This window comes from Notechis scutatus, chromosome 1 (assembly GCF_049901735.1).
Source record: "Notechis scutatus isolate UNSWTSFEM ecotype Mainland chromosome 1, rNotScu1.2, whole genome shotgun sequence".
Classification (NCBI taxonomy): Eukaryota; Metazoa; Chordata; class Lepidosauria; order Squamata; family Elapidae; genus Notechis; species Notechis scutatus.
Window position 1 is genome coordinate 52,353,899 of NC_142009.1, and position 26,191 is coordinate 52,380,089.

At 34.7% G+C, this 26,191-nt stretch overlaps 1 protein-coding gene across 3 annotated transcripts in view; it reads left to right on the forward strand.

Moving 5' to 3' along the window:
• The window catches only part of SPATA17 (spermatogenesis associated 17), a 98,784-nt gene that overhangs the window by 34,918 nt on the left and 37,675 nt on the right, over positions 1 to 26,191 (forward strand). For all 3 annotated transcript variants that reach the window (XM_087964001.1, XM_026680345.2, XM_087963991.1), the window contains 2 exons: positions 8,327 to 8,450; positions 21,072 to 21,260. In XM_087964001.1, the coding sequence (XP_087820127.1) occupies positions 8,327 to 8,450; positions 21,072 to 21,260 (313 nt within the window). The remainder of the gene's footprint in view (positions 1 to 8,326; positions 8,451 to 21,071; positions 21,261 to 26,191) is intronic.

Consider the following 26,191-nt stretch of genomic DNA (forward strand, 5'->3'; position numbering starts at 1 on the left):
TACAAAGAGCTCGTTAGTTGTTGTGTTTAAAGTCAGCAAGTTTCTTGGCATCATCCTCATTTTCTGGATCCCAAGCATTTACATCTGGTGGATCTTGAGCTACATTCTATAAACCTTCTCTACGCAGAAGTAGACTGCACTTCATAGACCAGGAAACATAGTTTGTTCCATCCAACCTGGGTATCAGTGATAGACTTGTTGAAATGACTTATGCCATCGTTACCAGGATAGTAAACCACAATTAAACAGTAAACAGCTGTCTGTATACAGTACTGTGCATTCACACTAACTCTCAGTTATCTGAGCCTGGTATGGCCTGGGCCCATAACCAGTGTTGAGGTAATTCCCCGTTAGGAGAATGAGCGCATACAGGGAGACGTATAGAGAGTAGTGTAGGAATAATACACACAGAGCACACAGATACACTGTACAATAAATGTAGGTTTTTACTTCCAGAAACATTAAGCAAAGTCCAAACAAGCAATCCAAAGTCATTCACAAGTTAAATCAGTCAGTTTTCAATCCAGGGATAATCCAAATATCAAAGTCCAGTGTCAAAAACAGTTCAGTATCAGACTTACATTAAATCCAGGAATACCAGTCAATTAGAAGAAATGGAGGAACGGCAATACTTTCCAACAGAAGGAAACAGAGATACACTCACACTCTCTTCTGAGACTCAGACTAAAACAATCCAGGTTTCTGGCTCCATCTTATGGCCGTTTGAAAAACCACACCCAATTGCAGTTTTTGCAATCTCTTAAAGACATAGTACAAAAATGTTTATCCTGGTTTATATATTTCTAACCCAAATAGCTGTTAGGTGACTTATATTCCTAACAACCTGTATGTGCATGTGTTTATATAAAATACACATAATATTGAAGAAAATGGATCACCTTAATAATACATTTCTTTTTATGTATTAATTCTATCTAATTCCTAGGTGATTTAATGTGTTGATATACTAATAAAAAGAGGATATAAGTTTAATAAACATCCATTCTCATAGAAGTTAGGTATGTGGGCATAAAATTATTTGCAAAACTGTCATTATAAATAAGATTAAATATGTGGAGCTGGTATTGATTTTTAAGGCCATTAAAGAAAAACCTGGGGATTAACATGGACTTTAGGCATCCAGGAGCCTTTAGAGTAGGAACAGCCAACACATTCATATATCATTTCAAAAGTTCATGGTACTACAAACTTGGAGAATTCCTGGTTTATTGCATCTTGGTTCCTATACCCTCCTTCCCCATAGCAGATTTTTGCCCCAATATAAGGATGGTTTAAGATCAACCCCATATGAGAGATACATGCATATGCAGACAGAGAGAATGTTTTAATTCACCTTTATGCCTAGCTGCTATTTAGTAAATGATGGCCAACCATGCAATTTAATCGCATCTAGTCTAGCTCTATAATAGATCAGATTAATCTGCTATAGATTTTCCTAAGTAATTGTCAGGATAATTGAACTGTCACAATCCACTATTTTTGAGATGGATAGGAAATGTGTGTTGTATATAGAGTGTAAATACCGAGAAATTATTTTGTTTGCAGAACAAAAGCTAAGCAGGAAAATAATATTTATTCTGGTAGAAAAGCAGATTGAAAGAAAACAAAGCTTCAAGAGTTTAGGGAATATTTCACTAGGAGCACTTCAGTTGATCATGTTCTTGATGTCAGAAGTCAAGACCATCTATTGAAACTAATGGAGACAGATTCATCTTTAAAAAAAATGCTTTACTAAATTCATAGATAAACTTCTGATTTCACATATGATGGCCAGAAATTTAGATGGTTTTTTTTTTTTAAAAAGGTATTAGACTGTTTATTTATTTAGACTTTAATATCCTCCATATTGTAACAATCACAACAAATGGTCTGTAGACAAAACAGTATAAACAGAAATTCCAAACCATCAATATAAAAAATAGTGAGAACGCAATAAAAATTCATGGCATACCAGGGCCACTCTCTTCCATACATCCTCACACTGTCCTATTGGGTTCCATGCTACCTTAACACTTATAGGAAAAGCCAACTGTTCAAGGCTTCAGAAAGACAAGGAGGGAGGGGGCCTGCTGGATCTCTAGTAAAAAGGTCAAAAGGTCAGCAACAGAGGAGACATGTTTTCCAGGCCCCACTAGATTGCAACATTTAAGGAAAGGGACCTGACATGCATCTATTCTATTTGATATGGTGGAATACACAGATACCTTAAGGTAATACCAAATTGTTAACTTCTCCCATGCCATTTTGGGCTATAAGGTAATAACCAGCACCTTGAATTGCACCTGTCCAGAAACAGCACATAGTGGCAAACATGGATTTGAGCAGGACCTTGTATTAAATGTGGAATAGAAAGCTCTTCTGAAATGTTTTTGAATATAAGTAGCTCGGGTTGGTAGTTGGACTATTGGTCTGAGCTCCGAGCTTGGCAATTTGGTTGCGGACGCTTCATCACCATTCAAGGAGACATTGTCAATGCGCTTTGAATTGTGCTCATCTTTCAGAGCACTGGTCTTTAAATACCTTTTTATGTGATGCAAATTAGTGTGGATGTTGTTTGTTTGGCTACTTTTGAGTCATGGTCTGACTTCAGACTGTTTGATTGGCTAGCTGTTGTTACTGAGGCATGGTCAGAAGAAAGCCCTTCTAATCAGAAGGATATCACTGGAACCTATCTAATAGCATTGCAAATGATGTTCCAGTTGGTGATTCTTGGAAACAATATAGCTAATACACATCCCAGAAATAGTTCTGCTAAAACAGATGGGATGCCAGATGTTGGGATCCATAAATTACAAACAAGAACAGTCTTGCTTTTCTTTAAGGATTTGGTGTGTGACAGAAAATGTTGCACAAGGTACTGCTTGGATCCTGTTGTTACAGCAGCTGTAATGGATGGCATCTTTTCCTGGGACTGTCTTTTAAAACCTCTGAACTCTTGCTTTAGCTTCCTTTGGTCAATGTTCCTTAGAAGAGAAATGTTAAGTTCTGGGTCAAGATTAGAACACCTGCAAAGGGACATGCTATGGAGTGAAGCTAAAGGTGTGAGCAATCAAAAATGTGCTTTTTTTGTTCCTGTCACAATTCTGTGGAATAGTTTTGCTCGTTCCCAAAAGAAAAATAATTTCTTCCTTGTGGGAATTTAAGAAGAAATTTGAAATGATTCTGTTCCATCATGCTTTTGTATCTTAATTCTTAAATCTGGCTATTAATATGTTGGCTGTAGTTGTATATTTTATGCTTTTATTGCAGTTTTCAGTTTTATGGCTTTATGTCCTCTAAATTATTCCAAAACTCCCAGGGTTTTTTATGTGAACATATAAAATCCCTATTGTCTAGAACCCTTATAGAAAAAGAGAATCCCTCACATTTCTGTAATATCTATTCTAGCAATGTGTCCATTCTGTAACTAAATCTATATATTACTTTATTTTTCAACCAGCTGTTTATTTCCTTTCCTTCGCTGTTAGTATGACCAGTAGCTTCTACAGCTAGGAGATAAAAAGAAATGAAGTCCAGTGCATCTGGACGAACCAGACTGAGGAAGTATAATGTAGTAAATTTATATTTACAGATTTTTGTTCTGCTAATTTACCCCAACAGCACTTGTTTTCTCCACATGCTTTAGCATGACGGATGTGCTTTGAGTCCCTTTCTTGGAACAATGTTAGTGATAGGACACAGTAAGTGAGCCTTTTTCATTGCATCATCTTCTCTCTAGAATGATACCCCTTTCCCCCACCAATACATGGCTAGTCCTCATCCTGCTAGTTTTCAGAAAGGCACTAAAATTTGGTTCTTTTGGGGGGCATGGGGCCCATATTGATTGTAATTTCTATCAGAAAAATTTGGGTTCCTGATATGGGCTTTTTACTATGGATGTTGTTGTTGTTTATTTATATATTGCCCATACACAACCATATAAATTTCCTAAATAAATAAAATACTTTGGATTTGTACATTCCAATGATATCCAAAAGTAAAAACTATCATTTATTTTAGTAGATTGCCTTGGCAGAATTCAAGCTTTATATTGCTCTGGGGTGAGGTGGAATGGAGGAATAATATGCTTTTTAATCATTTATCAATGAGAAATTGTGATTAAGAGTTCATGATACTTTAGAATAGTTTAAATATGTTTTGTATGTTGTATGTATGTCCATGTGGGAACATACATATTGTTCTTCTTCCTATACTATGAATTTAAAAAATTAAAATCAATATAAAGAGAAAAGGCTTTGGATTATCATCAGATTTCCAAGCAGAAAACTGTTGAATACATTATAAGAACTATCCATATTCTATATTTGAAGAAAAGCCCTCAATTCTCAAATATAATCAGAGTTAGAGTTATGTTCGTTATACATAACATTTTTTGTGTGTGTATTATTAAGTACGTCCTTTGGGATAGTGTAACATTTCACAGTTAATAAAGAGCACTTGGAAAATCTATGAAGAATAGCATAATACAAAAATAGTGTGTCTGCGAAATATGTATAGCTATACTTTTGTATGCTTTTTATTAGCTAGTCAAAGTGATCGAAGATTAATCAGCAATAAAAAATGAAAATTATTAAACAAGAGATACGTGCACCAATGTTGACAGGTGTAATTGTTTAAAAACCTGGGAATGTTTTATATTTAATAATATTGTTGCAAAAGTGCTCATTTTATTCACATTTTAGGGCTGAGCTGTGCTCTTTAAGGACAAAGAAAGGTCACCAGTCTCTCCAACTCCTAGTTCTTTGTCAAAAGTGGACACAGTTAATGAGGTTGATTTGGTACGGCACAAATTCTCAGACACAGATAGAGATCCTTTCAATGGAAACAAATTTGTTTGGCTTTACCAGGTTACTTAGCGATTAATAATAGCCTTGAGATGCAGGTCAAAAAGGTCAGTGTACCCACTTGCCAACACAATCTAAAATGTGCAGGAACTCCAGGTCTTCAGGCACTAAGACCTCGAAAGGCTATGCATAAAGTAAAACAGGCTATTTTCCAACTTCTTTTTTCATATTAATAAGCAATTTTCAAGAGAAGTGTGGTAAAATGGGGGCCATGCCACTCTAAGTAATTCATTTATTTTGCAATTTAATCTTATGTTGAAAAAAAATTACACTGCTGCAAAAGCAAAGCATGGTGATTTTTAAATGTCAGTATGTTTCATAAGTAACCTTGTATGAAATATTGTTTAAGGAACCTTTAGCAGTAAGCGGCAACAAAAAAAAATCCTGAGATCAAAACAGAATAATATATCTTCTTCTATCTTTAATTCATTTCTGTTTGTTTTACTTTTACCTTGAACATTTAGAGGAAAAATGTGCAAGATTTCTTAGCATGTGTTCATATACTGTGCACCATGGGTTAATATTTAATTTAAAAAAAGACACAACAGCATGTAGATTTTTAGGGAGTGTTATGTACCTTTGATAGAATTTTTCCCACATTGCAATCTTGACATAAATATATCTCATCACAGCAGTTGAAATATTTAGAATTGCAGCATGCTGCATATGCTCCTGTTCTTGGCTAGACATAGTTGATTCACACATGTTTCAATATTTGTTTGAATAATTCTACCACCTGCCATGAGCATGTAGTTAGCTGTGAAACTTCTACAAGTCCCAGTAAGAATGAGTATTCTATCAAAGTACTATAGTGAGTCTACCTTATCCAAGACCCTCTCAATCTTGTATTTCCTTCTAGCTATCAGTACCCCATTCGGTCCCTTCCTTATCAACAGAACATAGAAAATTTGCAGTTTGATGCAGTATTATGTTGTGGGTTCAACATCTTAAAGAAATATTCAATCCTGTACCTTTAATTTAATTAAAAGCTTTAATTCTTCAGAACTTTTAAAAAATAAGGTGATATTATCCATGTTTATTCTTTTTGCTTTACTTCACAATTTTCTCCATATACATTACCTTCAAGTTGGACACTATGTTAATTTTCTCAATTAGCGATCCTAGCTTGCATAGAATAATATTAGAATGCTTGAGGTAAACCCAAGCTTCTGTTGTGCTTATAATGTATTGGTCAAACTATGCTATCACTGACCAGTGCTATCCTTATCATTAGTAGAGAATATTGTCTATATTATTGGTCCTGTTAAGGCTGATAATATATTCCTATCTTATCAATTTTATTAGAAGCACTGTGTGCTATGACTTAATTGACCTATGTCATGATGAGCAAAGCAATCAATATATGTGGGCCCATTTGCAACTTGGAATGTAAAAAAGTGTAAATGGTAAACACTATGAATTAATTAATTAATGAAAAATGAGAAATAGGTTGTGAAGCAAGTCAAGGGGGAAAAGTTATAATAAGATTGAATGAAAGTAATCTGATTGTAGAGTGAAGTTGAAAAGAGAAAAGGGAAAGAGAAAAGAAAAAGGTATAGAAGCTAAGTTCAGAAAGTATGAATTGATATCATCTAGATTTTGGATGGATATGAAAGTTGGAATCCACACTTCACTGCTAGTTTCATGTTCTAGTGAATTATGATAATGAAGAACCAAAGATCAGATTTGGGAAGAATTCTGCAATATCCTGAATTAATGTAATGTAATGCAAGTTAATATATAAGGAAGAAAATAATTCTGATTATTTAAATAATGATCTGATAAGTGGGAATGTACTGAGAAAGTAAATAAAAAGTGGTTGGGACATTCAGAGATCAAAGATCAATAAGTGTGATGATATCATTAATATATGCTTAGAAAAAAGTCTGTTTCAGAGGTGCTTTTTCAAGAGGCAACTGGGCATTCTGTTTTTTCTTTGAAGATGTTTCGCTTCTCATCCAAGAAGCTTCTTCAGCTCTGAGAGCTCTATAGTAAGCAGTACATTAAAACTACTACATTAAAATATACCAGATATAGACAGATGCCTATTAATAACAGAGTCCCTATTATTATTAATAGGCATCTGTCTATATCTAGTATATTTTAATATACTAGCTTTACTTATCAGATGCAATCAATATTCTATAGAACTTAATAACAAAGTTCTATGGAATGTTGATTGCATCTGCTGTTTTTAATTGATTTGGAATATGTTGAAGTATTATAAATATTTACCCTACAGGAAGTGAATTATTTTTAATACTGCATTTTATGTAAGATGCCCAGAAAAAGGTCATAACATACTTAATTAACATTTATTAAATCTACATACTTCACTGAGCAAAATTTATGTCTTTCACATACAAGGTTAATTTAAATTAGCTCTTTCTTAATACCACTACCAACAAATGTTAATTAAACTATTACTTTGATATGTATGTGTACAGCTATATGTGTGCGGGAAGGGACAAGCCATTATACAGTATTACCAATAGTAGTATTCACATTTAATCTTCAAGTCACTTCAATGTTTCTATAAATATTCTGTACAATATTTTAATACAAAATAGAAAAGACTTAATGAGTAAAGAGGTAAAGAGAATCCACAAGATGTCCTTTGACTGTATTTTTACTGAACTAGACCCTGAATTCATCTGATCTAAGAACAGTTCTACAATGCCCCTGGAAAAGATCTTTTCAGTCCTGCTATTTGAAATTTTCTTCATTTATAAACTAGCTATAATGTCAAATTCCCATAGAATTCTATCCCATCTTTCTTCTATTTCTTCTATTTCTTTTTTTCTACCACAGAAAAATGGACAGAGATTTATTGAATAATAGGAGTCAGATATTTCCTTGCTTGTAAGCCCTAAAAATTGCCTATAACCATTACTATATATATGTTGCATACTCCTCTAAATTATTTCATTTTAAGATCAGTGTACTCTGTTGTTATGCTGCTTACCCTTCCAAAAACATGCCAGTACTGTATGATTCCTTCCAGTTCTAACATTGCATAGAATATTTTATTTCTTTTTCATAGTTCTTCCCCAAAATTAGAACATTAGTTTATATTTCAGAATGAGTGAAATTAGAATCCTTATATCTAGTTTCTGAGGAAGCTTTTTTTTAAATCTGGATAAAAAATATTCATGTCTCTATTATCTGTGACCCTCCAGTCTTCCATTTTCTAAACATCTAAAACATACATGTAGCTGAATCACACAGAAAGGTCAGTCAATACAGCACACTGATAGAATGCGGCTGTCCTGCTTTTGTTCTAACAGTATGAGGTCTGCATTGCTAAATCGACTTAGCAGGTTCTGAAGTTGATGTCTTCAATAAACAAAATCAGCAAATCATCACTGGGAGAGAAAGGCTATGAAAAAGGGTGGTTGTTTTTATTTTTATAATCATCTACTTTTCCAAAACAAGTAATATGCAAAATTGTTTTGATGCAGGAAAGAACTAGAAGAGTTTGCAGAGATGAAGGAGAAAGAAGAGGTGAAAAAAGCTCTTGAAAGGGAAAAAAAGAAAAAGGATTACCTAGCTCGAAAGATGCATTACCTCCTTAGCACTCAGCAGGTTGGTGTACCTGTCCCTGACAGCTCATGCAAACCACTGGGACCCCTAGCTTGACAAAGATAAACTAGCAGGCTGAATGGGACATGACTTGTTGAAAAGATATCACAAAGGCACTACTTCGAGTTCAATTTAGTGCATTTCTATAGGCAAGAGCAGGTACCATGACTGCTGTGTGACAGCAACTTCATAGAGACAGCATTAGCATGGCTGGCAGAAAGAGCCCAAGTCAGCAGTTTGATCTGCCACTGTGATAACACAACAGGAAGGGCACAACCTCACTTTAGAAACTCATTTTGACTGGCTTATTGTTATGTTATCTCAGTTGTCAAAAGCTAGTTATTAAGCCAAAGAGCTATTTGATTTTTAAAAATTTTTAATTGAACTGAAGTTTAGATCGGAATTACATTCCTTCATTGTGGTGTTTGACTTAAATTGTAAGTCTAAGATGTCTTTTAAAAACTTATCGGAGAACTCTTTAGGCTCCGCACAATTACTTTCATTGCTTCTTTATTGTTGTTGAAAGTATTCAGACAAATTTAGTTACTCCCTCAGAAATACGTTTCAATTCTGAAAAGTAGTTTGATATGGGAAGTATTCCTCTTTTTAATCCTGATTTCTCATCAGTGGGAATTAATGTTTGTAGGTACCACCTATTTATATTTAGGAAATGCAGCACAATTATTTCAATCTTTATTAAGTAAATTTATTATTGAGAATTAGTGGGGGGAGGTTATAATAAATAGCATGTGTACTTGCTACTTAACAAGTATCATTCCTACAATCAAGGATCAATCACAATGCCAAATGCTTTCATAACCAAAATTGTCTCACCCTCTTTTTTCTCTCTGTCACATCAATCATGAATAAGTAATGGTGGAGTTTGTTTATATAAGCTGCATGGCAATTAATTATGGGAAAGTGAACTGATTAGTAGAAATTAGTTATTTTAATTGTAAATTTAGTGAAATCAAGGTTTGTTTGTGAAGAAACAGAAGAAAAGACTAATTAGTACATGAATATTATTAAGAATGAATTATTCATATGCTGCCAGAAAGAGTACTGTGAAAATAATCACCCTGCAAAAAAACACGTCACGTTGTTTTAAAACTTTAACTAGAATATATAATAACCTCAAATAATAGAAAAAAATGGAAAACTGGACTCAGGGCAGAAGATCATAATCCTTAAGGTTAATGTGGAAATTAAATATAAATGGTTTACATGGTTTGGAAGAAAAGTTCAGAAACAAATTTAGTGCAGTTTTCATTTGTTAGGTTTTGGGGGAATAAGCATGCAAAAACCATGACCGTGCCTGCAAATATAATGTATTCATTGAGATACTACTTAAGAACTGGTATTTCAATTTTTAACCTCCCCCCACATGCCCAATTATTTTTGCAAAATTGAAAGGTATTACACATTCACTATGATCTCGTGGACAGCATGTTAATGCAAATATTATTCCAAAAAAATGAAATTATTTGCATCCATTATAGTATACAGATTTTCTATATTCCTTTACATTCCTTTTTCAGTGTGCTTAAAGCTGGTATTAAATAAGCATGAAAAGAAGTTAAAAATAGAAGCAGAATTGTACTTTGATTAAAACTCACATTACAAGAGGATGATGCCTAGAGAAATAAATGACAAGCTCTAAAACTTGATACTTATAAAATATTGAGCTTTTAATCAACGTTCTTCGTTTATCTGTGGTTTCAATAACTAGTCAAGTAACACCTAACACATTTAAGCCTTCCTTTGTTTGAAGAAAATTCTTTCTTCATGATCCCTGTAATTATGAAGAAACCTGCTATAAAATCTTTGCCAATGTTTCCCAAGTCATAAATTATGTTATCTGCTCCACCTACTGGTTGCCTTGTGCAAAATAATTGCACTGAAAAATCACCTATACATACAGTACAAATATATATATTTATTTCTGTTGATTTGACAAGATTTGAAAAAGATAATTTGAATTTACTTAGTGTTTTTTCTTTATTTGTTTTTATTAGAAACAAAAGAAACTTTGTTAGCAAAAATATGAACCATTTTTCCTCACAAACTATTCCTATTTTATTATTTTGGCAATGACTGCATAAAAAGTTTATTTTTATGATAAATCAAATATGGGAAAACAAATAACCCATTTTAAAATAAAAACAGCAGGAAACACTCTAATTGGTAAACTACACTTTAGAGTTAAGGTTTTCATTGGCTGAACATAAATGAGCATAGCTTTTAATAAACTTTTTGTTCAACTGTTTCTTTAGAAGTGTCTTCAAATATAGTGTTTGGACTTTGAATGAACAAAAGTGAAAAATTAATGTAATCTTTCTTTTTCTTGTGTTTGGAGTTATATATGTGTCTTTCCTAATTTATATTGTATATAAATATAAATTATAATTGTAATAACCATAACAAAAAGTTCATTAAATATAAATATTACATATCGAAGTTGCATTTAATCAGAATCCTAGATCAATCCTTAAGTTTTGGGTACAAACGTAAAATGTGAAATTTTCCCATAGATAACAGATTGCTTGGATTTTGACTGAAAAAAATCTGATGTTTCTCCATTTTCATATAGTACTGTTAATTTTGTTTATCATTACATTTGAATATTGGTAAAGTTAAAAGATTACATTAAAATGTATATACAACTCTAGAACAGGTCTTCTTTATGTTAATGATTTTCTTGCTAAGTTTCTTCTAACTTAGGCCTCAGCTGTCCCTAAATCCCTTCCCTTTATTTTCACTTAACTAGTGATCACTTAGACCAGCAGAATGCCAGTCTCTTTTCTTCTGATCTTCTTCTAGTCAGATAGGCATGATCTGCTGACATCAGGACCTTCCCCATCTTTGATGATTCTTCTATCATATCTCTTATCAGAATTACAGCTATAACCTACCTTTCTAGCTGGAGATTAGCAAGAATGTTCAGTGGAATTCTTGTGGAGGCATAATTGTAGTGGTTTGAAAAACTATCATGCTTTTTTTCTGTTCTCAGCAAGAGTAATTGAATGTTGAATATCTGACTAAATTCTGGTCTATGACAGTATGTTAACACTCTTGACTATCTCCTAACAGCAAGGCAATTATTTGCTGAGTGGGATTTTTATAAATCCCTTGGCAATAGTATGTCCTGATAATAATGATGAAGTGCATTGGTCAGTGTTGATTCAGAATTTCCTTTTCTAGGAAATATTTCAGTTGAATCTCTATATTCTTTTGCATTTATCCCCTCCCCAAATCTGGTTTTCTATTTTCTTATACTGTGAATATATATTAAGTAAAACAAATTATATAGATGTCATATGTGGACATTTTTTCAATCATTGTCATAAAGGCTTTGGTAGCTTTTTAGCTTCAGTTGTTTAATATGATCAATATCATACAGAGTTGTTTTTTTTAACTTAAAACATAATTAAGCACCACCTGCCATTACAATGAAAAAGAAGATACTGTGAAGATTAGATTTGGAGAAATAGAAGGGTACAGAATAGGAAAGAGAATGAGATAAATATCAATGTTACCCTATTTGTTTAACTTTACAATGAATATAAGCATAGTAAAATTTTAAGTGGTGACAAGTAGATTCAGAATTAGAAGTCAAATATTAAGAATTGAAAATATGCAGCACAATATGCTTAACTGAAAGCAAAGATTTAGAAGACTAGATTTTCGCTTACTTGGTGAAAGGAACAGCTCAGGAACTACTCTTAGAAAAGCAAAAATAGATAGTGAAAAATGTGGGTTAATATTTAATAAGAAAACTAAATGAATCTTAACCAGCCTGCTTAGGGAATTTGCATTTGACAATGAAGAAGTGAAGGTGGTATATTGTTTTGTTTTCTGAGACTCAGTAATAGATAAAGATAGACAGCATGCTAGAGAAGTAAAGAGGAGATTAATCCAAGGGAGAAAGGCAGTGACAAATTTAGATAAGGGTGAAGGATATTTCTATGACAACAAGGATCAGAATAGTTAAAGCCATAGTTTTCTCAGTGGTAGTGTAGGGTTATGAACCTGTATATTGGGATAAAAGTGAAAACAAAAACATTTGAATTTGAATTAAAGATTTTGGAAAAATCAATAATAGAACCATGTATTGCAAGAAAAATATATTGCTTCTTTAAAGCAGTGATTAGCAAGCCAAATGATCACATACTTTGATCATGAGATGTAAATGAAATATGTGAATATATCAATGAAATATACCTGAAAAAGTTGTGGATTGCTGTGATGGAAGGTTTTTATCCATATAGTCGCTAGGAGTTGGGCCCAATTGGCATCAATTTTGTCACGGGTACAGTGATTGTTACCAGCATATAGGAGTTATTTACTGGATGGTATTGCTTGGTTATGTTTCAAATCCTAATTGACTTGAATCCAGAGGAATACAAAATTTTTGTTGTGCTATTATCTTTAGAACAACAGTATTTTAAATTTCTTTACAGTTGGAGAGATGCAATGGTTCAGCAGTTAAGATGCTGGGCTTGTCAGCTGGAAAGCTAACAGCCTAGGTTTGAGATCCAAGTGTCATGTGACGGAGTGAGCTCCCATTATTCGCCTCAGCTCCTGCCAATCTAGCAGTTCGAAAGCATGTAAATGTGAATAGATAAATAGGTACTCTGGTGAGAAGTAATAGTGTTTTGTGTTTCACTACATACTCTGCGCTGTGACATCATGTCATGCTGGCCACATGACTGCGGAAACATTTTTGGACAGCACTGGCTCAAAGGCCTAGAAACATAGATGAGTACCGTCCCCTAAAATCAACTATGACTAGTGGAGTAAAACTCGCAAGGACTCCTTTAATCTTTACCTTACAGTTGGACAAGATGCCTGTCAAAAGCATATACCCATTATACTCAGGGTATTAGTAAAATATGAGAGTGTTTTAGTTATAACAGAAATTTTAAGTTTTGTAAAATCCCAGTTATTGTTTCTATACAATATAAATATTTCTGATAAATGTTTATATGTTCTTTTTTTTTTAAAAAAAAATCAATATTGCTTTTTTGAAGTTCCCAGGAAAAAAATCTATTCCTTCCTTCCCTCCCTCCTTCCCTCTCTCCTTCCCTCCTTTCCATCCATCCATCCAACCAGCCATCCACGGTATATAGATATATAGATATATAGATATACTTTAGCAGTATATAGATATACTTTAGCAGTCAGTAGAAGTCAAATCTGATTTGATGACACTTCAAAATATCTACACTAACTTATGAAACATTTTATATCTTTTCAAACTCAAGAAAATTATTTGCAGCAAAAACTATAAACTGCACACTTGTGATGAGTATTTCTGCTACCTAGCAAAATTAGATATTTCCTTTTCTTTTGCCTCTTCAGCAATCGTAACATGACTTCTAACAAATGGTACTCTTCCTTGCTAAAAGGAGATGGAATTGCTCTATTAAGACATGGCTTGTTATTGGTGAAAGGAACTGTTTTGTTGCTTGCTATTCTATATGGACATGAAAACATGTTTCTGGCTGATACTCAACCTGTATTAGAGTTGATCTTTCACCATCTCATTTCATTTCATGTGTAGCCTTCATCTAGTCTTTAGCTAGCTACACAGCTCCATACAAGTAATCAGCATGTGTTCTACAACATTGTGGAATCTTGTGAAGAATGTAAGAAGTTTAACTATGAAGTAAGAAGCTCCTTAAAGCACTTCTATTTTTTCCCAGGATTATGGGGTTGCCGTCTACAACCGCAGTGTGATCCCATGAAAGCACACATTTGGTTTAAGGAGTTGCAGACAGGTGTTATGTGCATCATTCTGAGCATTCTGAAACATGTTGTATTTGAATCTGAAGCACTGTTCAGTCCTCATAGGAAGTCAATTTGATCTTTTCCTCAAATGTAATTTTTAGACTCTATGGTAATGAAAGGAGTAGCTCAATGCATTGATGTAGAGTTATCCATCCATTGGAGGCTGTTTTCTGTCCTAATTTATCTGTGAAAGTTGGCCTCTATGAATCAACTCCTATCTTCTTCTGAGATAACTGAAATAACAAAGATAACTTTCCTCTTCCAACTTCTGAGGCAATGCTATCCTGTTATCAAGAATGTTGAGTAGGCACAAAGTACAGAGCATAGAATTTAAAAAGGAATCTTTGAGCGCCCACTTCTCCCCGTGATTCAGTTTCCTAGCCTTGCATATTGTACCTGTTCTGTCTTTCTATTCGCTTGCTGAATAGAAAGACAGACAGATAACTCTACAAAGGCTTCCATACAAAGTTTCTTTATTGGTTTATAAGGCATCCTCAAATATAACTCATGGTTACGTTGAGATCCATCTAATGTCCAATTCTTTGCATAGCTGACTTCATAGTGTAAAAAGACAGTTCTCTTTATCCCATATCGATAGAGCGGAGGGAGCCAGCATGCTGCTGGGTTCAGGCAAGGAAAGGGAACAAAGGCTTCCCCCAGCCCAACCAAGGGTCAATCCAGTGATCAATCAGGATTGCAGATATGACCACATGACATGGACTACATTTCCCATGATACCTTAACTACATTTACCATGATGCATTCCCTTAAGGGGAGAAGCTCCCAATTCCTAACTTAACTATCTCAATTCCCATTACTATATACTGTCTGGACAGCACAGTACCAAACGTTTCATCTGAACATTCTAACCAAGGCTTTTCATGGATTATAAAGTCCAAAAAAGTGGCTATTCCAGGTTAGATAACATAGTAAACTTCAAACACTAAATAGAAAGAAAAATAATGCCATTCACATGCTTGCTAACTGAACTTTTAACAGTTTATTATATGAACAAAACATATCAAATTATCCTAATATTCTTCCGTCTTTTGGCAACTTAAGGAGTGCTTCTAACAATGAACTACATATCTTGCTATGAGTGGACCTGTTACATGTGTATCTTTCTTTAAGATACTTTCTTTGACCTTTCTTTGATACAAGTGTCCACAGTCACTTAGATATCAGTGAAACTTGATTCACTACTTTGATCTCAAACTTTAGAACTCCACCACATGTTTTGGAAAGCTGATTTACTTAATTTTAAAGTATTTTATATGTATCACTCAGAACTGTGTCATAGCAACATTGTACTTATTCTAGATCAGGTGTGACCTACCTCCAGCCCACTGGTTATGTGTGGCCCTGGACAGCTAATGCAACCGCACAAGATCAAAAACTTTTAACATTATTATGTGATGTGTGTGTGTGTGTGTGTGTATACATGAATCCAGAGAATTATAGGCTAATCAGCATGACATCAATATCTGGGAAAATCCTGGAAAAGATAATCAAGTGTAGGATTTGTGAGCACATACAAAGCCCCTATGAATGAACAAGGCGATTAATAGAAGCCAGTATGGGTTTGTTAAAAACTGATAATGCTATACAAACATTATTGTCTTTTTAAAATAACTAAATTAGAGGAGAAGTGAAATGGTGTGGACATAATATGCTTAGACTTCAGCAAGGCATTTGGCAAAATGGACCACAACCTATTGATAGGATAGAACAATGTGGAATAGACAGAACTACCACTAGATGGATTTGCAATTGACTGACCAAGTGTTCTCAGCAGATAATCCTCAATGGAATTTATCTACATGGAGGGTTGCATGGGGTCTTGGACCCAGTAGTCTTCATAAATGATCTAGAAGGGATAGGAACCTCATCAAACTTGCAAATGACGCTAAGTTGGAGGAATAGGTATTACTTTGGAAGATAGGCTCAAGATCCAGAAGGATTTGGGCACTGGATCCTATCCCACAAGATGCAGTACAGTGGTGAGAAGAATAAGTTCTTGCACTTAGGCAGGAAAAACCAAATGCAGAGGTACAAAATGGATGGTACCTAGCTCAACAGTATTAACTATGAGAAAGATCTAGGTGTCCTTGTGGACCACTGCTTAAGTATGAGACAGAAATGTATTGCAGTTGCCAAAAAAAGCAGTCCTGGGCTGCATCAACAGAGGGATAGCATCCAGATCACAAGAAGTGATAATGCTGCTTTATACTGCACTAGTGAGGCCACAATTGGATACATGATACAAAAAAGAGGCTGAGACCCTAGAAAATGTGCAAAGAACAATAAAGATAATAATGGATCTTGAGGTTAAATCATATGAAAAACAATTGAGGGAGCTAGGTATGTATAGGGTATACATATATTGTATACAGTAAATTTTATGATCCTAAGGACTATAATGATTGGTCTATGTATGAGAAGGATATCTCAACTAGAAATACCTATCTGCAGTCATTGTTGGATCTTGCAGTTATGATTTGGAATGACCAAAACAAAAACAAAAAAAACAGGAAGACAATAACTTTTAGTAGATATCCTTCCCAAAAGAAATAAAAAATCTCTACTTTGCAAGGTATTTATCTCCAGTTCTGGGGATGAAGAAGTCAAGGTATCCCATAGGGAGTGAAGTGGTGTTTTGTGCATGTCTTCAAGCTGAGATGCTATTATAACTGTTGTGATCCCTTTAAATCTCCCTTTCCTCTAATAGAAGAAGAGAAGCTCGGCTTTATGATTTGTGAGGCTTAGGAAAGTGGGAACAGGCTCTTGTCAAACAAACTAAGATGGAAATGAAAATACCAGTAAGAGCAGATTAGTCGATAGTGTAGCTTCATTTTGCTATCTGTTTTGGCTTCTTACCCTTGTTTTCTGGTCGGTGACTTACCTTGCACAAAGAAACAAACTAACAATAAGCTTTTAGATTCAGACATAATAGTTCATGGTTAAAGGCAAATAAATGATAGGCAAACTATTACAACATTCCATTAAAAAAATGGAGCTGGAAAATAAAACAAAAAGCTTTTCTTGGATAAGTTTAGATAGGCAAATCATAGTTAGACAAGCTACACCATGATTAAACCTTATAGGTTAATGTTCTATTGTCCCAGACTAATTACAGTAGATTAAAGGTAAAGGTTCCCCTCACATATACGTGCTAGTCGTTTCCAGCTCTAGGGGTCGGTGTTCATCTCCATTACAAAGCCGAAGAGCCAGCGCTGTCCAAAGATGTCTCCATGGTCATGTGGCTGGCATGACTTAACGGCAAAGGCATATGGAATGCTGTTACCTTCCCACCAAAGTGGTCCCTATTTTTCTTCTTGCATTTTTACATGCTTTTGAACTGCTAGGTTGGCAGAAGCTGGGACAAGAAACGTGAGCTCACTCCGTTACGTAGTGCTAGGGATTCGTACCTCCGACCTTTCTGATCATCAAGCTCAGTGTCTTAGCCACTGGGCCACCGCGTCCCTTCGCAACCCAGTAGATTAGGTCTGTATAAAAAAGTGTTTTAAATTCTTAGTTCCTTCCACATATAACGCATATGATCTTTCAGTCTGAATTGGCTACTTTGATATTCTGCAAGCATTTAATTAACTCCTATATTTTGAGGAAGAATGGTTTCTATGAATGCTTTTTAAAATGTATTTTAAAGCTGTTGTTAAACACCTGTTAGGATTTGCAGTAGCAAAAAAATTAATGTATGTTGACATATTTTTGTCCCTGAATCAATTGATTGCATACTCAAAAGATCTCTAGACTCTGCCCAATTAGCAGAACATCAGAGAACTGGTAACTTTGCTTCTAGTATATTTCTGTATATTGGGTCAACCATCAGCAAAAAAACATTCTTTCCTAATACAGTATTCTATTTTTAAGAAATGTTAAATAATCCCTGTGTATCAAAGCAAATATCATAACTCTTTATTATCATCAAAGGGAAATTAGGAACATGTATCTTTACAAATTATCTGCTCATTTTGGAAGAAACCCATAGGACTGAAAATATTACACATGATATCCATTTAACCTGATTCTTTCCAGCAAATGCTTTCTGTTTTATTTGCATGCCATTCTCATTACCAAGATTAAAATTATATGAAGAAAGCAAAATGAAACATTAAAATAATTCAAAATATTAATGTAATGCTAAGGATGGCTGAATAACAAATGATACATTTGCTCATAAGCTCAGGATCTGGTAAAATTAATAATGCTTAAGGATCATGCATGGGTGAAGAGCGAATTCTAGGGCAGAAAACTAGAAATAGTTTGTGTAGCTCCAATTTTATTTTTCTAGTGAGTCAGAATCATAGGGGCTTTTTTTAAGTGAGGAGGGAATACTAACAGAGCTTTCACACCTCATTTGCCATATTCACCACTGTGCACTATTCAGCAGAAGACTGCTTCAAGGAGGTCAGTGAGAAGCTATTAGCAGAGTCTTCCCCAGAGATTTCTTTGGTCTTATTGAGTTGGAAGTTAGCATGACAGTACTGCAAATAACTCAGTTGTGGGTTTTTTAACCGCTAGCACAGATTTCCCTATAGTGTTTGTCACTTCAGAAAATTATTCCTAAAAATGATGTCTAGGTTTGACAGGGGCTCTTGTGAGAAATGCTTGGGAAGATATGGATACAGAAAAAATGTGTCATGTTCTCCCCACGCTACTTGTGACTTTATTGTGGTGGGGATGGGGGTAGTAAATCTATAATTTTAATTAGAAAGAATAGGAATAGGAAACAAAATGGCTTTGTAGATAAAGTGATCCATTAAGAGTCAGTCCTCGTTCCTACTTAACCATCTAGGCTGACTTACATGTTAAATCATAGAAATGCTGGCTTGTTGAATAAACCAGCTTGATGAGTTCACACTTAGCCCAAGCCAAACAAATCAAACTGTGACTTAGCTAACCTATACAAAGATGGAATGTGAACAATGGATAAGTAAACCAAAAAAAGATTCTTCAATGTTGTTGTGAATAATTTCACAAAAACATACAATCAGTTTTGGTAATGGTAAAAGGAAAAATTAATCAATATATATTATTATGAAAAGGATAACCAAATCTTCATAGTTGTACATAAATTATTTTATAGTCATTTTTGTAATGCAGTGTAAAATTCTATTTTTGACACCTAAAGAATATGTAAGCCATGAAATGACAGACACAATTATTAGGAGCACATACTCTTTGAAGACAGATATAAGAATTCTTGAGTTCTTTATTTTAAATTACATGAGTAAAAGAGGTATTATGTATAAAATGCTGTGGATTGTATTTATTATTCAAAATTTATTACTGCTATTTTATCGAAGATCTGAAGTAGAGCATGCAGTAGTTAAATTGATGAAATCATACTATCAATTTTAACCAAAATGACAGCCTATGAGATTTCATTTAGACCTTCCTTATCTCCTGAAATAGGTAAAAAAAATATTGTGACTACTCTTGCTGATCTCTACAATCCCAGGTTTAAAAGCAGATGCATATGGAGTAGCCTTTATAACAAGTGGTTCTTTTGAGAATCCTGTCAGTTAACTGGAAGTTTTTCAGGCATTCCTATGTGCCAAAATCAGCAATACAAACAAACTTGTCTGAAGAAATGATTTACCCCACACTACCAGTGTTCTTGAATCAAAGAAGAGATATAAAAATATGGTATAACGCCTCTTTTGTGTGCATAAGTTCTCAGCTGTTTTCTCTAGTTAAAATTATTGGTGCCTTAAGTCACATATACCAGTGCCTTCCTTAGTTCCTGTAAGAAGAAGTGATAACAGCAGTATGAATGGAACGTAATATGTATGCTATGATACAACAGGTATGGAGCTAGGAATCCATGTCAGTTCCTCTCCAGCCTCTTTTATTGTGCCCTATCATAAAGAATACAATGCAGAAATAATGGGGGAAATATGTTCTAGAGCATAAAGCTATCATAATAGATAATATTATAATAGATAATATTAATAGGCTAGGTGGTCAGATAATATGACTTCCTTTAAGACATCTTCCTGTGATCCTATATGAACTCTAACTCTGAGGGAATATAGGTAATCCTTGACTTACAACTGGTCACTTAGCAACCATTCATAGTTATGACATGAACCTCCCATGCTCATTTCAGCCTTTTTTAGCTAGAATCCAGCAAAAAATCACCCATAGGAATACAGTGATTTGCTTATTGACTATAGTGTTTGTTTAACGAATGGATAAACAAGATGAATACAAAGATTGAGAAGAAACTTGACTTAGTTCTTATATGTGATAACAACAGCAAGATTTAAGATATGCACATAGATGGAAAGATACTGCGAACTCTTACAGCAGAAGAATGGATTATGAAATTAATGGAACTGGCTGAGAAAGCAAAATTCATGACCTAGTAACAAAAATGCCTGCATGTTCACTTAAATATTGTAGAGTTTGCCCAAGAACTACTGCAAAAAAAATCGTAAAATTGGTTATGCAGTTGCCTTGACTTGTGACTTATGATGAAAATTCCAGGGTCCATTATGGTCATAAGTTGAGGACTACATGTATACATCATGTAGGGTAACAATAGCATGTAATTTTTACCTTTTTGCTACACTATAGCTTTAAATTTTGTGTCTAAAGTCCAATGGAAATGGTTTTCTGCAGAAAGAATTTTGAAAACTATGAAAAAATAGTACAAAAAATTGTAGTTGATGTGAAAAGCCAATTATATGCATAAGCATTATATTTTGATCCATTTCTGATTCAAGAGTAAACACTTTAAAAATATTACTTATATTGATTTCATTGTTATAATTTGAATAAATATCAACAAAATAATGTGTGTTTTAGATTGCAGGCATATATAATTCACCCTATCGAAAGGAACCTGATCCTTGGGAAATGCAGTTAAGGAAAGCTAAACCTTTGAGGCACAAAAAGAAGATTGAGAAAAATGCTATGGATTTTCCAATTTATGCTGATTCCTTTGGTTTACAAACAATGCCAACTCTTCCTCCAATTCAAAGACAAAAACCACAGGTAATATGATTAATGACTTTTAGGTACCCCTTGTTATTAACAGCTGACTTCTTTCTAAAGTTGCTGTAGGATGATCCTTCCAAAGAACAATAAATTACTTATCGAAGATAATATGTGTAGCTCAGGGTTGAACTGTGGGATACTTGGTGCTCTCTGAGCTTGGTTGTTTTCTTGCAGATATTTCATTACCAAACTACATAACATCATCAGATGCAGATGGAGCATTGAATTCCTTTATCCCTTTTTCTTGAGTCCCAATTTCTATTTATACTGATTGTCACATTTGTAGGACTCCTATTTGTGAGTGAGCAAATCTTCCTGCATCTTGATTTTCTTGGGTCTCTCTTCTTTCAGTAATTAACCATCCAGAGTTGCATTTTTCTGATGATCAGGATATCAACAAGATCACTCTGTTATATTTCTGTATTTAGTCTTAATATAGGAGGTAGTTAGAATTCAAGAAGACCCATTGTGGAGGAATCCAATCCCTTGCTGGTTTTCCCGATTGCTTTTCAACGATTATTCCTCTAGCTTTTTAATTTTGATTCCTCTCCACAAAGGTTTTCAAATTTGGGGAAAGTGTAAATGGTATCACGGAGACATGGAAACAATTAAATTAAATGAGTAGAATATTTGGAAAGCCCAACACTTTGTAATTTGTTCCTATTTATTTCCCGTTTTTATCCCCCCTCCCCCCCGATTGTTTTGAACTGATGACCTTTTTTACTAAAATAGCCATAATCCTTTTATAATAATACTCAAGGCAAAGGGGCCTTAGCAGGAATATCAAAATGTAGGAAACAATTTATCCTGATAAGACTAGGATGCTCATGTGTTATGTGTTTACATGGAACATGTTTCACATTTAAAAATTGGTTTCAGTATTTTTTGGTTAAATATATTGTTAGTACACTTTATATCAGCAGTCGCCAACCAGTGGGCTGCGAGAAAATTTTGGTGGGCCGCAGAGATATCTCACCCCCAGAGCACCCCCCCCAAAGCAATTAATCCAGGCTGCACAGAAACACAAGGCTGCGCTGCCCACATGGCCCACGGGAACCCTCCCCACCCACTCACTCTTTACCCAGTAAACTTGCCTGCTAAATTTCTGTTTTTCTTTTTTCCAACCATCATCTGTTCTGCTGTGCCGGGAGATTTAGATTAGCTAGGCAGCAGGAAATGGTTGGATTTCTTGCTTTCTAGCTAGTCTTTAGATCTTCGGCTCAGCACAGCCAAACCTCCCTTAGGACTGATGGTTTGCTTGCAAGCAAATTCAGTGCAGACTCACGGCAAGCAAATTTGAGAGACTGAGCTAGCCGATGGCAGATAGATAGATCACTGAATGATTCTGTGAGCAACTCAATCTGCCTGCCTGCTTTGCCTGATTTTGGGTAAAAGTTGCTCTTTTTTTAAATACAAAAATTCAATATTTACATGCATGGTGTGTTGTGAGTTAATTTTGTGAGTTTGCTTGCAAGCAAATTTTATGTGATAGACTGAGCTAGCCAATGGCAGATAGATAGATCTCTGAATGAATCTGTGATTCTGTGAGCAACTCAATCTGCCTGCTTTGCCTGATTTTGGGTAAAAGTTGCTCTTTTTTTATAAAAAATTCAATATTTATATAAATATTTATAATATTTACATACAAGCCATGCCCAGCCAGTCACATGACCACCAAGCCACACCCACAAATTAGGCCACACCCACAGAACCGGTTAGTGGTCCCTGGGATCTAAAATTATGAGTTTGGTGGTCCCTGAGGTCCAAAAGGTTGGCGACCCCTGCTTTATATGATTTTCCACTAGTCTTATTTGCAGCCTCAGGTAAAAAAAAAAGTGATAAATTTATCTATCTTGCTGAGAATGTAATCTTTTTACTCGATTTACTTTATTAAATTTTCCACAAATAAAAAAATAAATTTAAGAAATTTACAAAGTCAACAGGAATATACATTTGGGAGGTATAACTTTGTTAAGTCTACATTATGTAGGAATCTTAAGTATTTTAAAAGCCAAAAAGAAAATGCCACTATTTAGAATAGGAGTATAAAATCTCAAGTCACTAAAAACTTGTTGCGGTGGTCAATGGTCATTTAAAACCAATTAAGCTATCCCTTAGGGTGGATGGAGTATCCTGATTATAATTGACCAATGCAAAACCACAAATTGTTATGTTGATCTGATATTTCATTTAAAAAATGCTATTTTGTAATCTTTTCTCCCCCTTAGTCTAGACACCAATAAACTTAAAGCCTTTTAGAACAAAGCCAGAAGAGTTTTGTTTATTTTCTGGTATCTTGAAGGGGGAATTTGCGATATAATACTTTAATCCTTTCAGTGTCCTGGGATGTATGCTGTGGAGTAAATGTTCAAAGTGCTGTGTGTAGATTTAACTGTGTGACTCTTATTGATGTTAATGGGAGTCACACGGCTAAATCCATGGACAACACAGTTTAGAGGTATATTTCTGAGAAAGGATGTTGGTCTGAGCTGATGAAACAGCTGGGAAAGAAAATCCAGCAGAACGCGCTGTTTTGAAAATAGCTGGGTGATGTTAAAATGGGGATTTATAATTACTAACCATGCTTATGGCTTAGTATTTTGTGACAGCAGTTATTTGACATTAACTGTATTTTCCATATTAGCCACCGTACGTTATGATAGCAAAAAAGTGCTCAAGGAGAGTGTTAAAGTATGAGCTGCATTTTTTTCAAGTGTTTAAGGAATAAATGTTAACTCATCTTTAGATCTCACTTAAGGAAAGTGACATTTAGTTTCTATAGATAATATTTATACTGCTGAAGGGTATGTTCTATCTGATATATGATTTTTAGTTCAGAAATAAACACAATTACAAACTGTTGTCTTACACAGTGGTGTTTAAACACTTGTGAACTCTTCCGAATTTTCAGTATTTCCACATAAATACGACCTAAATGTGATTTATTCTCCAAATAGGTCCTAAAACTAAAAAAAGAGAACCCAATTAAACAAATGAGTTAAAATTTATTGAGGAAAATGATCCAAAGCTATGTATCTGTCTCTCATGCACTGCTGTAGCTTGCTAGTCAGATCCTCCTTTTGGGGAAATTGGGTATGTTTGTTTATTTTGTTATCCCACCCTTATTATTTTTACAAATAACTCAGGAGAGAAAACTTATCCCACACAGTTTCCTCCTCTTATTTTCCCCACAACAGCAACTCTGTGAGGAGTTTGCCTGAGAGAGAATGACTGGCTCAAGGTCACCCAGCTAGCTTTCATGGCAAAGACAGGACTAGAACTCCAGGTCTCCCGGTTTCTAACCTGGTGCTTTAACCACTAGACCAAAGTCACTAGGCCACCATACTAAAGAAATCTGATCTCAAACAATTATGCCAGACATAAGACAGGGTATATCAACTCTCTTACAGTAAACATGAGTAATTTAGGACGCCATACTCAGAAATAAATGAGTAAGTACATTGAAATCTTACTCTAAGGCATGGCGTCAAACTGGTTCGTGCCATGGGCCGGATCGTGATGTATCATGATTTTGTTTTTTGCTTTTGTGGAGCCTGGGTGGGCGTGGCCTGTGCGTGACAATATCTGGCTTGGCGAAATGATGTATTGCTACTGATGCAAACATCAGTTGAATTAACATCAGGTCTGAATGCCTAATATTGTTTTGAGGAAGTATTTAAGAACAATTATAGTAAAACCGGGATCCTAATTTTTGTCAAGTCACTCAGGCTGCATTCCTGAATGTTAAATCAGACAGTATAGAATGTTAGATCAGACAGTAGAGCTAATTTAAATATTCAAGTATTTAAACAATGGTTTTTCTTAACTTCATCAAGGCAAATCCAAGGCATATCAAAATTTTATGGTTCAAACTGTATACAAATCAGTGGCCAGCAATACAATCCAGTTAGTTTGCTAGAAGGGCACAACAATCCAGCACTAAAATTATATTTGTCTAAGACGGGGGTCACCAACCTTTCAGACCTCAGGGACCACTAAATTCATAATTTTAAATCCCATGGACCACTAATGTGAATTTTTTAAAAGGTAAATGGTATTTAGTGCAATATACGAATGCAAATAATTTTTCTGCAGACCACCAACATTTTCTTATGGTTGGTGACCACTGGTCTAAGACACACAACTCTTGCTTGGAATTCAGTTAGGAACATATTGCTGCTTTATCTCTGTGGAAAGAGTTTGATATATGTAAATTCTTAAGGACTTAATTTCTACTGGCCCATATGTCCCTAACATGATAATAATTTCCCTATACTGTATGTTGAAGTACTCAGACAATTCTGATTTATTTTAAGTACAGTTACTCTTGTCAAACCAATATGATTCAGTTTCCTTCAATGCAGCACAATTTTGTTAAATTGTTTGTAAAACTAAAACTTGATTGCCCCAATGACACAGTTATCATTTTATGTTTGTACAGATGGGCCTCAGGTTATGACTGCTCTTTTAGTCACTGTTCAAACTTGTCATGGCATTGAATAACAGGGACTTATGACTCAGGGTAGCCATTGAGGCATCCCCTCAATTATGTGATTGTAACCTGGACACTGGAGTCCTGGCTCATGATTACGATGTTGCAGCAAATTGCAATAATCTGGTCACAACTTCCAACGTATTCTGCCAGGTTCCCACAAGCAAAGGCAATGGGAAAGCCAGCAGGAAGTTGAAAGTCAGGTCCTCATTTAACAATGGCAAGTAGAACTCCTAAAATTGATGTCACAGTGGTTCCAATGTCCCACAGTCACATGGTCGCCATTTGTGACCTACCCTGCCAGTTTCCTACAAATAAAGCCAATGGGAAACTGACAATGAAGTCACAAGTTGCTCCTGTAAGTCACTTCCAATGGTTTTTCTCCTGAGGAATCACCACAATAGAGCAGGGAGTATCAAACTTATTGCCTGCGAGC